The 15507-nt window shown below is 39.2% G+C and overlaps 1 protein-coding gene across 1 annotated transcript in view; it reads left to right on the top strand.

Annotated features, from left to right (window-relative positions):
• Positions 1-15507, top strand: part of Iqch (IQ motif containing H) — a 226063-nt gene that overhangs the window by 118120 nt on the left and 92436 nt on the right. Inside the window, exons 13-14 of the mRNA XM_013009902.1 lie at positions 4537-4712; positions 12498-12770. Coding sequence (XP_012865356.1) covers positions 4537-4712; positions 12498-12770 — 449 coding nt within the window. The remainder of the gene's footprint in view (positions 1-4536; positions 4713-12497; positions 12771-15507) is intronic.

Raw genomic sequence — 15507 nt, 5'->3', positions numbered from 1 at the left:
GTGCACACACACAGAGTAATTAATTTTGCCTATTGACCAGCAATCAAAGAAGCTTTCATCTTCATATCAGTCCCTTTCCAAAATAACTTGTTAAAAATAACATGAAGCCGGGTGCCAGTGACTCACATCTGTAATCCTAGCTACTTAGGAGGCTGAGATCTTAGGATCGCGGTTCAAAGCCAGCTTGGGCAGCAAAGTATGTGAGACTCTTTATCTCCATTAAACCTCTAGAAAACCGGAAGTGGCGCTGTGGCTCAAGTGGTAGAGCGCTCTCCTTGAGCTGAAGAGCTGAGGGACAGCACCCAGGCCCAGAGTTCAAGCCCCACAACTGACAAAAAAAAAAAAGAATAAACACTGGCCTTAATTGATGACTTGACTTGGGCATTTTTCTAAATGCTGTTTGCTATAGTTGGGGATAGCAATTTCTTTCCTACAGAAAGAAATCTTGATTTACTGAAGTCTTGCAATGAATGAGATCACAATTTTATATCTGTTTCAATATTGTCTATTAGGTTATCTGGGCACGAGTAGATGATGTCAGAAATGAAGCATTTCATTTTTATTGTAAGAATAAGAAATTAAGACAGATTTTTTTTAAAGAAGCATTTCAATAAATACAGAACAACTAGTCATTAGAGAACAAAGTCCTCAGTGGAGGAAAGTCTTAAAAATGCAGACTTGGATGGGTAGATCGATCTTAAGAAAAGTCAAGTTCTGAAACTAGTTGGGTCTGTTCACAGTCAGATCTGGGTCTAGGAAAATGTCAAGGTCAGAATTCAAATTAGGCCTAAAAAATACAGATTTGCAAAGGTTTTAATAATCAGTTTATGAACAACTAGTGAAAAGATGAGGACATGTAAAAAATAATTTTTTATTAGTTATCAAATAAGAATTTACTTGTTTTGTTAAAATATAATTTTTTGGCCTTTATTTAAGCAAAACAAGAAAGAATTTTAAATTATCAATGGCCAACTTTGCTGGCTCCCTGGGATGACATACTTTACATGATTCATATATATTTCAGCATCATTATTATTTTATAAATGCCATTTGGTAACAAAAATACATCAGAACTAGAAATTTACAGTGTCCTAAAATAATAATAGTATAATTGCTTTAATCTGTTATCTAGGCACTGATATTGTTTTTCAGGATTGCAAAAAAAACAATTAATGACTTGAGATTGATTTGTTAGTACTGAGCTATTTTAACTAAAAGCTGACTGGATGGAGACCACTGAAGGGCAGCAGAGGGCAGACTTTGCTTTAATTTATTTGATTTTTGTTTGTTTGTTTGTACTGGTACTGGGGCTTGAACTGAGGGCCTGTGCACTGGCCTGAGCTTTGGGGTTCAAGGCTATCAGTCTACTACTTGAGCCACAGCTCCACTTCTGGCTTTTTGCTGATTAATGGAAGGTAAGAGTGTCATAGACTTTCCTGCCTGGGCTGGCTTTGAACTTCGATTCTCAAATCTCAGTCTCCTGAGTAGCTAGGATTATATGCATGAGCCACGGGTACCCAGGTAAATTGAATTTTTTCTTTAGCTTTTAAAATCTATCTATCTATCTGAAAAATCAGGCTGGGAAGGTGACTCAATGGTAAAGTGCTTACCTTGCATGCATGAGGCACTGGGTTCGATTCCTCAGCACCACATAAGCAGAAAAAGCTGACAATGGCTCTGTGGCTCAAGTGATAGAGTGCTAGCCTTGAGCTGAAGAGCTGAGGGACAGTGCCCAGGCCCAGAGTTTAGGCCCCACGACTGAAAAAAAAAAAAAGAAGAAAGAAAAAAAGAAAGAAAAAAGAAAAATCACCACCAAAGAATATATATACATATACATGCATACATATATACCTATATGTATATACATATATATATATACATATATGTATATATACATTTATACTTTTTACAAGATTCTCCTTTCTGGAAAGACCTGGAAGTTTTAGGCCTATATTTTAAATAATCCAGTAATTCAGTCTGTACCATCTGCTAAGAAAAATTTTGCTAACCAACATTTCTGAGAGATTATGCCTTTTCTTGGTATATTGTCTTTATGATATAGCAATGTAACTTTAAAAGGTATAAAGATTTTAAAAAGAAGTAGATTGGGCCAGATGTTGATGGGAGGTGGTTATCAGGCAGATAAAGACTGCAGGACAGCCTGTGGTGGAGGTTGAAGGTGGGGGGGGGTAGAGGGAAGTTTGTAAGACCCTATCTTAACAAAAACATTTGGTTGTGATGGCATGCACCTGTAATTATAATTACATTGGGAAGTGTAAATAGGAGGACTGCTGTTCACACTGGCCTAGGCAAAAATGGGAGACCCTATCTCAAAAATAACAAGAACAGAAAGGACTGGAACCCTGGCTCCCTACAGTGCACCTACCTAGCAAGAGTGAAGCCCTGATTTTAAACCTCAGCAAGTAGTAGATAGAAGAAATTTGCTTGTATATAGAAGTGCTTGCTTCTGAAATAAAAATGTCAAGAAACTTAGAAAAGAACCAGTAGCAATTCTGTAGAAGAATAAATAACTATCATTTCAATTTCGTTAATTGCTAGTAAAAAAGTGTTGCTTTTTCTGGTTATTCAGGGGAAAATAAAGACAACACAATTCTACTGATAAAATTTGTCACTTGCTGCTGGCTATGAAACCAGGTCTTTGGGTACAAACTCTAATAGCTAATCTCTTCAATTCCTAGATAGTCAAGCTAAAGAGTAATTTTGACTATTGGCCAGCAATCAAAGCAACTTTCACCTTCTTATAGCTCCTTTCCATAATGATTTGTCAATTAATAGTATTTATATCTTCATAGTGAAACCACACTAATACTGTATATCACAGTAATATATATCATTTTCCAGAAATTGGCAAGAAAAAATGTAATTAGCGATCTAGTTTCTTATCAAAGATTTCTTCTCAAGGAATTTCTTTTCTTCTGCCCCTGAATCTATAAAGCGGTTTTTGTTGCTGTTCCCACTGATATTAATGGTAGTTGTGGTTAAATCTCGGTGTGTTATTTGGAAGCTCAGACCTCCTTCGTCATCATCAGTATTATTATTGTTTTCTTCAAATATTTGTAAGCGCAGTTCAGATTTAAACATGTCCATTTATATGTAGATGGCATCTCGATCAATCATCCCTTCCATCATTCTGTCCCCTTTTCTCCGACCTCTCCCCATCTCATCAGATTTCTTACTTTCCTTTTCACATATTTACATTACATATTATGACAGCATTTGTGTACCATTCCTCTCTCCTCTGGGGTCTGGTCGTGGGACCTGTACTCTGGGCCTGGGCGCTGTCCCTCACCTCTTCAGCTCAAGGCTAGCGCTCTACCACTTGAGCCACAGCGCCACTTCTGGCTTTTTTCTTTTTGCTTATGGGGTGCTGAGGAATCGAACCCAGGGCCTCAGGCATGCAAAGCCAGCGCTCTACCACTGAGCCATCTTCCCAGCCCTTATTTGCCTTCTTAAGGCATGACTGCGTATACTTTGTGATGTCTTTTCTTAGAGAAATGTTAATGTGTAAAAAAAAAGCCACAGTCTTGAACAAAAAGGTAAGCAAGAGCCTCAAGGTCTGAGTTTAAGCCCCATTATTGATATACTTATATCCACTTATATTGATATAAGTGGAAATAAGTTCTTTAGCCAAGCACCATCGCTTACAATTATAGCTACTCAGGAAACTGAAATCGAAGGCTCAAGGTTCAAAGCCAGTCCAGGGAGGAAAGTTTTTGAGACTCTTATCTCCAATTAGCCACCAAAAAGCCAGAAATGGAGCTATGGTTCAAGTGGTGGAACAACAGCCTTAAGGAGAAAAAGCGAAGTGAGAGCCCGAGGCCCTGAGTTCAAGCTCCAATATTGGCACTGTATAAAAATAAATAAATGAAAATAAAAATAGATGAATAAAATGAACGAATGGATTGAATAAATAATAAGCTGAATAGCTTGCTTGAAAAACCTATCTAAATGAACTTCAGTATGGCATTTTGGATATGCCTTTTTATTTATTTTTTGGATGGGGGATCGGTTGTGAGGCTTGAACTCTGGGCCTGGGTATTGTTTGTCAGCTCTTCAGCTCAAGGCTAGGACTCTACCACTTGAGCCACAGCGCCATTTTCAGTTTTCTGTTTTTATTTCTTTGTCATTGTGGGACTTCCAGCTTCCTAGTGGTTTATTGGAAATAAGAATCTCACAGACTTTCCTTCCCCGGGCTGGCTTTAAACCATGATCCTCAGATCTCAGCCTCCTGAGTAGTTAGGATTACAGATGTGAGCCACTGGCACCTGGCCCATTCCCAGTTTTCTGGTGGTTTATTGGAGATAAGAGTCTCATGGACTTTACAGCCCAGGCTGGTGTGAATTACCATCCTCAGATCTCAGCCTTCTGAATAGTTAGGATTACAGATGTGAGCCACCAATACCCGGCTGGATATGCTTTTTATTTTGAACCGGATGACATCAATTAGATGCCAGAGTTCACAGGGTGATTTACCTTTCTGTCAGTAATTAACATTGTGCCTGTTGATTTTTTTAGATATCAATGTGAATGTCATCTACATCTCCTCCCACCATATGAATGATGAGTTAAGGCTATATTACCAAAAAATCCTGAGTCTACATGCAGCTGTCAAATCGGGGAATGTGAATGACAGAAGTGACCTGAAGAACAGGCTGAAAATTATCACCCCCGAAGCTGTAGACTTCTTCACAGTGAGTTTGTCTTCTAATTACTACAGCTTCGGGGATGCAGTAAAATTAAATTGGAAATTTTATAACTTGTAACGCTCGGCTACACATCAGTGAAATATTATTGCAAGTTTAACAGCCTTACTGATTAGACTACCAGTTGAACTATAAGGAGATAAATATCCAAGGTTTAACTTTCAGACTTAGTTGAGCTACTTCTGTCCAGTTTCTGTGACTGAAGCCCAATTTCAGTTATTGAGTGATACTATCAAGTAGGTGAATTTATAACATCTATCACCCTTTTATCTTAATTTTGTGTGGAGGCCACCAGGGCAGAAAAAGACATGGGTTGCTTTGCAGTCACAAAGCTACTCAGGGACAGAATCTCTGGTCTCTGACTTCCACACAGATTTTTCTGATTACAGCCCCTACCTTGCCACATGGGCCCTAATAAACAAGGTTTAGATATTCTCTTATTCTTTTTTGTTTTTCTTTTCTTCTCATCTTCTTTTCCGTTCCTTCTTTCCTTCCTTCTTTTTCATTCTTTCCTTCCTTCCTTCCATTTTCCTTCTTTCCTTCTAGCTTCCTCTTTCTCTCCTTTCTGTGACAGTACTGGAGGTTGAACTCAAGGCCTTGCACTCCTGCTTAGCTTCTTCTACTCAAGGCAGATTCTCTGCTTCTTGAGCTTCTTGTTTTTCTGCTGGTTAATTGGAGATAAAAGTCTCATGGACTTTTCTGTCCAGGCTGGCTTTGAACCATGATCTTCAGATCTCAGCCTCCTAAGTAGCTAAGATTACAGGTGTGACCCACTGATACCCAGCCAGATTTTTTAATGTACTGATTTTTAATGAATGGATGCATCCTGAGTAGAAACCTATTACTGAACAAGAGCCTTTGGGAAATTTATGGGACCATGAGGTTAGGGGTCCTAGAAAAAGGCATTTCTAGCCAAGCACTGGTGGTTCACACCTGCAATCCTAGCCATTCAGGAGGCTGAGGTTTGAGACTCGTAGTTCAAAACCAGCCCAAGCAGGAAAGCCCATGAGACTCTTATCTCCAGTTAACCTCCAGAAAACGAGAAGTAGCACTGTGACTCAAAATGGAAGAGGGCTAGTCTTGAGCAAAAAAAAATCTCAGGAATAGCACCCAGACTCCAAGTTTAAGACCCAGGCCAACAACAACAACAAAAAAGGTATTTCTGTTTGTTGGTGTGCTCAGCCATTTGTCACCCAGATATATTGTTTACTATCAAGATGAAGAGCACATAAATCGACAACTCAGTATTTTCTCCAAAGCCCTCTACACAACTGTTTCATTGGTACCTTTGGTTTTTTTCTTGTTGTTGTTGTTTTTGCCAGTCCTAGGGCTTGTTCAGGGTCTGGGAGCTGTCCCTGAACCTCTTTGTGCTCAAGGATAGCGCTCTACCACTTGAGCCACAGTGCCACTTCCAGCCTTTTCTGAATAGCTTATTTGAGATAAGAGTCTTGCAGACTTTTCTGCCCAGCCTGGCTTCAAATTTTGATTCTCAGATCTCAGCCTCCTGAATAGCTAGGATTACAGGTGTGAGCCACCAGCACCTGGCTTCATTGGTACGTTTGGTAGTGGGAAAGGAAGGCAAGGGCAGAAGAAGGGGGAGGAAGAGAGAGGACAAGGGGACAGCTCATAGCCACTTACTTGTGTTCTTGGGAACCTTCCCTGTACTTCATCAACACAAGGATCACTTTGGTGATCACTACTTATTGCCCAGCCCTGATGGCAGAGTTACTGTGGACACTAGGAATCAAGGAAAAGAATGATCATTAGTGTTTAGTTACATTTGTCAGAAAGAAGTTCATGCCTGTTAGCTGCCAAAAAGAAGTTTCTGTACATCTGAAATGTTCACAGATGTTGAAAAGGCAGAGAGCAGTGAAAGGGATTTATAAGGAGGAAATTGAGTAAGGTAGACTTTAAAAAATTCTTAACATATAAAGCCAGGCACCAATGGCTGAGTTTTGAGGATTTCAAGATCAGCCAGGACAGACAAATCTGAGAGACTTATTAACCAGAAAACAACAACAACAACAAACCAGAAGTAGAGTTGTGACTCAAGTGGTAAAGCCCAGCCTTGAGCAGAAAAAACTAAGCAAGAGTGTGGGACCTGATTACTGTGATTTTTTTTTTCAGGTAAGGGGTAGGTTTATTCAGTAGACCTGCTGGGACAAGGCCAGGTTGGCCCTCCACGCGGCTGGGAAAGGCCTGGGAAAGAGAGAGAGCTGGGAAAGAGAGAGCTGAGAAAGAGAGAGCTGAGAAAGAGAAGAGAGCTAGAAAAGAGAGGAAAGAGCTAGAAAAGAGTAGAGAGAGCTAGAAAAGAGCAGAGAGCCGTGATTTTTTTTACCTTTTAAAAATAATTTTTTTATTTTATTTGTGAACATACTGTACAGAGGGGTTACAATTACATGGGCAGAATAATGCGTACATTTCTTACCAAGCATTGCAGCCTCCTCCTTTTGTTTACCCTTCACATCCCTTCCCAGCCTCCCCCCCCCCCCCCAATCCCAATCTTTCTCCTTCCCCCCCTTCCCCGCCCCCCCCCCCGCACCAACGTTGTAAAGCTCGTTTTGGACATGACAACTTGTACTTCTCATTGTTGCAACAGGTCCACCTGTATCTTTAAACTACTGGTTTTTCCCCATCTCCTCCTCAAGTTATACTGACATCAAATATAGTGAAAGCAGGGGTTATACTGTGGGGGAGGGACATACAAAGCAACAAAGAGATAATCTTATAAGTGCATTAGAAACACATGCATGAAAGAAAAAAACATTAAGATACATATCTAAGGGTTCAATTTCCTGACATCACATTAAGAGAGCCGTGATTTTTTTAACCCAGTGTTTTATTACATACATGTTCTCATTCGATCTCAGAATAATTCAATAAAACAGAAATGATCGCTTTCATTTTGTGGCTAGGAAAACCTAGTTCACTTTCTTGTCCAAAGCCCTAGTCTGTCTACCCTAGAATACCACCAGTACTGCTTTGTTTTTGGATGACCAAGCACCTTTACTCTCTGGTCCTTCTCTTCTTCATCTATAACATGAGGTGATAAATTAGATAATTCCAAAGTGCTCTCCAACTGTATGTTCCTATTATCTGGGAAAATTACTCTTGCAGTTGGCACTCCCAAATGTAGAGTTACACTCAGAGTGTAGGTCTATTGCTGAGCAGGAGCAAGTAGACAAGGTAGTCAGTACTTAATATTTCTTCTCAAAGCTTAAATTTAAATTAGTTGAGTAATTAATCACTCATAGGCAATCAACATTTTAAAATACAAAAATTAAACTCTCACTTTCAAATCAGTTTCTGCTCATGTCTAGCTGTTCCTTAATTTCTTTTTAATGAGTTTGAGAGATTGTATCAGTGCTGATTTTCATTCAAATGGATGACTTTGAAGAGATGTTTTTTGAAATGTGCCAAAATCTTTTTGTATATCTCTCAACGTACTATTCAATGCTTGGATTTGTAAGGGTAAATGCGCTTCTATAAAAGTGTTCATATCAGCTGGGCACCGGTGGCTCATGCCTGTAATCCTAGCTACTGAGGAGGCTGAGATCTGAGGATCACGGTTCAAAGCCAGCCCAGGCAGAAAAGTCCGTGAGACTCTTATCTCCAATTAACCACCAGAAAACCAGAAGTGGTGAGGTGGCTCAAGCGGTAGAGCTCTCGTTTTGAGCTGAAGAGCTCAGGGCTAGGGCCCAAGCCCAGAGTTCAAGCCCCGCAACCAACAACAACAAAAAAAAGTGATCATGTCTATTTTAGGGCACTTGAAGTTTTTTTTTTAAGACATTCTAAATAACTCCCTTTTGTCTCAGATCAAGAAAATAAATCAATGGTGATCAATTAAATGTGACCGTACCACAAGGGAATCGGGAACATTTTAGATTTTTGTCATCTGTGACCTCCAGTACCTAGAAGTGATTTTTCTCTAAAGGATCACATAAGATCTGCGGTCAGTAATGTGTCCTCAGCTACCATTCACTCACATTTGCATCTTTATTAAACATATATCAGCTACAATACCATGGTATCATCCTGCCTGAACATGAAAGCATGCCCACAGGACATTGTAATGTGGAGTTGAAGAGAATACTTGCCAATAGAAATAAGCAAACCTAGAGAAGACAGGAATCTGTCCTAGCTTGAAATACACTCAGAACTCTATAGTTCCTATTGTTGCATCTGCTATCCCTCTTTGTAGCCCATAAACCCATCCAACCTTCTCTGCTCACACCAGAAGATGGGGAAAGGGAGTGGTGTGGACCAAATGAGGGACTGCATGGCCAAGGCTTTGACTTTGCCAGATTATAAGAAGATGGTACCTTAGAATACCTTGGACATTGTAACTTAAGTTCACCTGGGTGACTAATTATCACTGGTATAATTAGGGGAAAGGGAAGGTAGTGAAATAAGTAAGGGTAGGGGAAAGGCAATGACAAACCGGATGGGAAACAAATCCCACCAGATGCTACCACTGGCCATAATCTAGCAGAGGTGAGGATCCTTACTGCTGCCAATGGTCATTTAGACATCTACAACACCATTTAAGGGCCAAACAAGACATCAATCCAGGAAGGTAGCTGAGGGAAGCCCACAAGGAGCATATGTGCCTGTCCTGTCATGGATTGGGGGGCCTTATGTGACAGGGCCCATAGGCCACAGCTTCTCCCTCTCTGGATGAGACATTGATTTCACTCTCAGAATACCTTTTTCCCCCCTCTGTGTTTTATTTGTTTATTTTTTAAGACAGAATGTGACTGTGTAGCCCAGGCTAGCCTCAAACTAGTGATCCTCCTGCCTCAGCCTCTTAAGTGTTAGATACGCTGGTGTAAACACAACATGGAGCTCAGAAATACAGTTGCCAGAGAGGAAGGCAGTAATGGAGTTTGAATTTAGGGTCTCATATTATAATAGGCAGGAAGTGTCCCTCCCCCACGGTATAACCCCTGCTCTCACTGTATTTGATGTTGGTATAATTTGTGGAGGGGAAGGGCAAAATTCATTTAAGTAGAGATACAGGTGGACCCATTGCAACAATGAGATGTACAAGTCGTTATGTCGAAAAACAAACTTTACAACTTTGGCAGTGTGCGGGGGTGGGGAGGGGTGGGAGATGGGAATGGATGGGAAGGGGAAACAAAGGAGGAGGCAACAATGCTTGATAAGAAATGTACTCATTACCTTGCCCATGTAACTGTAACCCCTCTGTATGGTATTTTCACAATTAAAAAAATAGACAGGAAGTCTAACATGTGAACTATGTATAGCTCCCAGCTGTTTTTTACCTTAGTTATTTTTCAGGTAAGGTCTTGGAATGCTGGGAGTCTTTTTTACTTTTATAATTGGGTAAAAAGATACATAACATACAATTTACTATCTTAACCCTTTTTAAGTGTACACTACACTTGTTATACACTGATCTTGTTATGCAAGCATCATGACTATCTGTTTCCAGGACTTACCATTATCCTCAGGAGAAACTCTATACATGTTAACCACTAAGTACAGAAGAGCTCTTGTTTAGAGAGTGTTGTTTCAAGAGCTGGAAGCATCCTGAGGCCTTTAGCCCCTTATTTGAAGATAGGGAACTGAGGCTCACAAAAGTCCAGTATGCTCATTCTTCTAGCAAGTTACAAATTCAGGCAAACCTTGACATCCAGTGGATCTTCCCAGTCTAACTCTCTTCTCTCCATACAGACTGTTTTTATACTCTTCAACAGTCTGCAAACTGGTACACTAGATCTTCCTCCAAACTAGTCACTCCACATTTTTATACTAACATATTAGAAACTTTGCATGAACATTGAAGTAGCTACTGGCTTATAAAACCCTTGGATTCCCTTAAAGTTCTGGTACCTTTGCTTTACATTATTGTATGACTTTTTAATGTGTATGTGTGTGTGTGTGAGAGAGAGAGAACTGGGGCTGGAACTCAGGGCCTCACACTTGCTTAGCTTTTTCACTCAAGGCTGGCACTCTACCAACCACAAGAGCCACACCCCAATTCTAAATTTTTGCTAGTTAAGTGGAGATAAGAGTCCCTGTGATTCATTTGCTAGGGCTTGCTTCCAACAGGATACCTCCTGAGTAGCGAAGATTCTAGGTATAAGCTACCAGTGCCTGGCTTGACTTTATTTTTAAAATAAGGTTTGCTCTGTAAAAATAATAATTACTATTTATTAACTATTGGCCCCAAACCATATATCATATTAGTTGTTTTATATTCATGATCTTATTTTAGCCTTGGAGCAAAATATGGGTGGGGTTTTCTCCCATTTAACAAATAAATGGACTCACAGAGACTAAGTCACTTGTCCAAGTTCATGCAGTTAGTTTAGAAGTAATCGAGCTGGATTCAAAGCCAGAACTGTCTGACTTCAAATCCCCATGCTACCCTCTTTAGTTAAGGAAGTAAACAGTACTGGTTCTAATGCTCTATCCTGGGAGAATGCCCTTCCCACCCCCATTTTCACCCCAGCTTCTTTCATGATACTAATACTACCTAACATTCATTTCTGTTGTGTCCTATGTATTATTATAAATGATTTATATGCATTATTTCATTTAATCCTCACAACTTCCCTATATGAAAGGTCCTATTATACTCATTTTAAAGATAAAGAAACTAAGGCATAAGGAAAACAAATACCTTAGTTTTTCTTTTCTTTTCTTTTAATTTTTATTTTTTATTGTGAAAATACTGTACAGAGGGGTTACAATTACATGGGCAAGATAATGAGTACATTTCTTATCAAGCATTGTAGCCTCCTCCTTTGTTTCCCCTCCCATCCCTTCCCATTCCCCCACCCGCTCCCCCACCCAATTCTCCCCACACACCCCCACCAATATCTTAGTTTTTCAGTTCTCTCTACCAGCATATGGCCTACGCCTTTCTATTTTATGCCTCCAAAGCACTATGTAGCTACCTATGGCTCTTACCTACCTTATATTAGTTATGTATTGCCTATCCTTATTTATGTCCCCATTTCTTGAAAGCAGAAACACAGCCATATTAGTTTTGCTGTGTGATGACCACCTGGCTCTGTCCTCTGCTATTTAGTCATGAATAGAATTACTTATTTAATAGAGAAAGTCACAGTCATTGCTGAACTAGGTCTAACTACTCAAAATTAAAAAGAATTTGAATTGGAAAATGAATCTGAGTCATGCACAAAATTTCAAATACCTTCTATTCATGAGGTCTCTCCAGAATTATTGGCTAGAACCACTGAGAACCACAATTAAATGGTATGTTATCTGAAATAGATTTTGCAATGGAATTTCCGCAAGAGGGTACCCAAGTCAAGTACCTTTTTCTTACTAAAGCATTTGAAGAGTTGCCAGATTAGGAGTAAAACAGTGAAGAATTCTGGGGGTTTTTTGTTTTCTTCATTTTTTTAGTATTGATTTTCCAGATGCTTTAGTGTTAAACCATGCCAGAAGTGTTGCTGAGATGAATCACTATTATCCAAAGGCCGCCAGCCTCTTTTCCTTCTGACAGAAGGATAATTCCACGTGGATCAAATAAATACAGATGTGTAGTAATTAGTTCTATTCCCAGCGAGCCTATTTCCAACACACTAAAGATGTGAGCGATTATGGAACCTCACCCCAACAGCTTTTATCAATTTAAACTGCTAAACAACAGGATAGGTCATAACCCAGCCTGCTATTAATAATGTATTTATTGTGTGCAACATTATAAATTAAGTGTATGGATTAGAAAAAGAAAAGGGCACCTCTCTTAACAGGCATTATATGATCTTCACACAGAATCATCACATGTGCCTGGCCACTCACCTGAAGTACAGTCCCAAGGCAATCAAAAGAATAAAAAATCTCATCCAAGGAAAAGAGGCCTACATTGTGGGTGGTTTTCTCCACAGAGATGATTTAGCTGTGGCTGATATGTTAAATGTACCCATCCTGGGCTCAGAGCCTGAGCTGGTGCAACTTTATAGTTCCAAGTCTGGCAGTAAACGGATCTTTGACAAGATCAATGTACCAATCCCTCCTGGAGCATATGACATTTATTCAAATGATCAGGTACGTATGGTGACAAGATGCTGCTCACAAATTTCACAGTGAAAGTTGTATTCTTGAGTTGATTTAAGGGGTCTCCATGAAGCCTGTAGGTTTTCATGTTTCTTTCTAATTGTCTTACAGAAATTGCTGGAATTTCCAAAATATTTACCCTTAAGGCATTTTAGATTGTTAAAAATTATTATTTGGGCCAGGCGCCCATGGCTCATGCCTGTGTTGCTAGCTGCTCAGGACACTGAGATCTGAGGATCTGAGGATTGTGGTTCAAAGCCAGCCTGGGCAGGAAAGTCTGACCCTTGTCTCCAATTAACCACCAAAAAAGCCAAAAGTGGAGCTGTGAATGAAACTACTGCTGGTTTTGCCTTGAACCAGGGCCGTGGCTCTGTAATTCCAGCAGGTAGTTACAGGCCCCAAATATTTGGAGAGATTCATTAGCTGCTAGAAATGTTTTCTCTTTGAGTGAACTCTGGCAGGTGTTCTCTCATTTATCTGCCATCTGTTTTCATAATAAAGAAAATTAAAAGACAAATGGCTGTTAACATTTCCTAACCTCTGTTTTAGTACATCTCTTGACCGTTACTCTGAGCCAATCACCAATTATCTCCACTCTCCACTTCTAGGGAAACTGAAGAACCATATACAATGGGATAGTTTGCCAGGGACTGAATTTAGCGAAGCCCTTCTAAGAATCTCAGTTGCTTGTTCATTATGTTATATACCACACAAGTCATGAGACCCCCTTTCCCCCCAAATCAAGTCTTTCAATAACTGATACTCTGCAGAGACATGATGGAAGAAGATACAAGCTTACTGAATTTCCCTAAAGTCTTACTAGAGTGTTTTTGTTGATACCTAGGCTCATAGAAATAGCATGATCTGTGAAAAGGCGCAGGGAGCTTTTGTGGATTAGCGAGGCTCCCTCTGAGCTGCTGGATCACTTTCCATGATCATTAACCTACACTGGGCTTCAAAAATAACAAGGAAGATTGCTCAACTCTGCTTCCCAGTAAAATTTTTGGGCCACTAAGCTTAATAAAAAGTGAAATACCCATTAAAATGGTACAGTTTTATTATTATTATTATTATTAAGCAATCTTCAAGACTTTAAAATGTACGTGCAGTATTTAAATTGATCCTTGATTTCATCTTCACTGATGAGAATTGAGGCATTATTCTGCTCTGAAGTATTTAGCACTTTATACGTTAATTGTGGTTAATCTCCGAATTGTAGTACAGCCTCTGTCTAGTGATTGTATTTAGAAGGCGGATTAAAAATTTCCTCATTGCTGGGTACTGGTGGCCTATAATCTTAGTTCTTCAGGAGGCTGAGATCTGAGCATCCTGGTTCAAAGCCAGCCAAGGCAGGAATGTCCATGATATTCTTAACTCCAATTAACCATCAAAACACTGGAAGTAGAGTGCCATAGTGCTGGCCTTGAGTGATAGAGTTTAGTGACAATGCCTAGGCCCTGATTTCAAGCCCCAGGACTAGGAAAAAAAAACAACGACTCATAGACACATCAGATTTTAAGGATACTAGTTGATCTATGGTATATATAAATACCATAATAGTAAACTGAGTTATAACTGAGTCTGCTTTTCTGAAAAACATGTATCTGTGGCCATCAAGAGCCAAAGTACTTCACAGAGATTTTGTACATAGTTATTATCCTACCTAATCAATCTCAGTGTATCAGTATTTTGAATCTGCAGATGGTAATGAATCAATAACAATGATTTTTTTCACTGATGTGCAACATAAAAACAAACCTGGTAAAACTCTTTTTTTTAACAAGTAATATTTAGGAAATATTCCTGAGTATTAGTTGGATTTTCACAGTAGTCATTTTTTCCTACTTTTACTCTTTGCCAGCATAAAAGAATCACAACAACAACAAAAAAAGACCTTTTGAACAGATAGACTCAAACAGACAAAAACAAATGTTTAGAAATAGCCTAAAATCACTTGGTTGATGATTATTAAAAAAAAAAAAAACAACCAGCATGAGCACAGTGAGCATTTTCTGATTTGGTTCATAAAGTAACCATGCAAGTTTTCTTTCTGGCCTCTGCTTCGCATGAAATATTGACAGCTTTAGTTAAATAATCAAAAATGGCAGTGCTATTTTAAAGTACTGTTCAATTTTCACTTAAAGATAGCACATAATTCTTTCCAGTGGCATAGTCTTTACAATCCTATTGATCGTTTTCATTACTGTAGGGGACCTATCAAAGACACCTATTTATATGCTTCTCAGAAACAACAAATAATAGGATTTGGAAGAAACAGATAATTCTATTAGTATTTGAAATCTCCAAATATACAATACACTCAAATGTATGATTTAATAGACTGCCAGAACACCTTTCCTTACAACAGCAGAATTTTTTAATCTAACATTAACAGGGTGAAGACCATTTCTACAGCAAAGAGTGACCACAATGCCCTAAAAATATGATTAAATATAGAATCTGTCTTCCCTATCTATTAAAGAAAGAAGGAATGCAACTTTAGAAGACATATTTAAAGTCTTCCTAAGCTATGTTCATTGCCACAAGATATATAAATCAGGATACCTTGATTAAACATCCAAATTAGCCGAGTGCTGGTGGCTCATGCCTGTAATCCTAGCTACTCAGGAGGCTGAGATTTGAGGATTGCGGTTCAAAGATAGCCAGGACAGGAAAGTCCATGAAACTCTTATCTCCAATAAACCACCAGAAAACTGGAAGTGGTGCT

The sequence above is a fragment of the Dipodomys ordii genome, unplaced genomic scaffold, assembly GCF_000151885.1.
Source record: "Dipodomys ordii isolate 6190 unplaced genomic scaffold, Dord_2.0 Scaffold11, whole genome shotgun sequence".
Taxonomy (NCBI): domain Eukaryota; kingdom Metazoa; phylum Chordata; class Mammalia; order Rodentia; family Heteromyidae; genus Dipodomys; species Dipodomys ordii.
The sequence above is the reverse complement of the archived record's forward strand: the minus strand, read 5'-3'. Positions and strand labels throughout refer to the sequence as shown.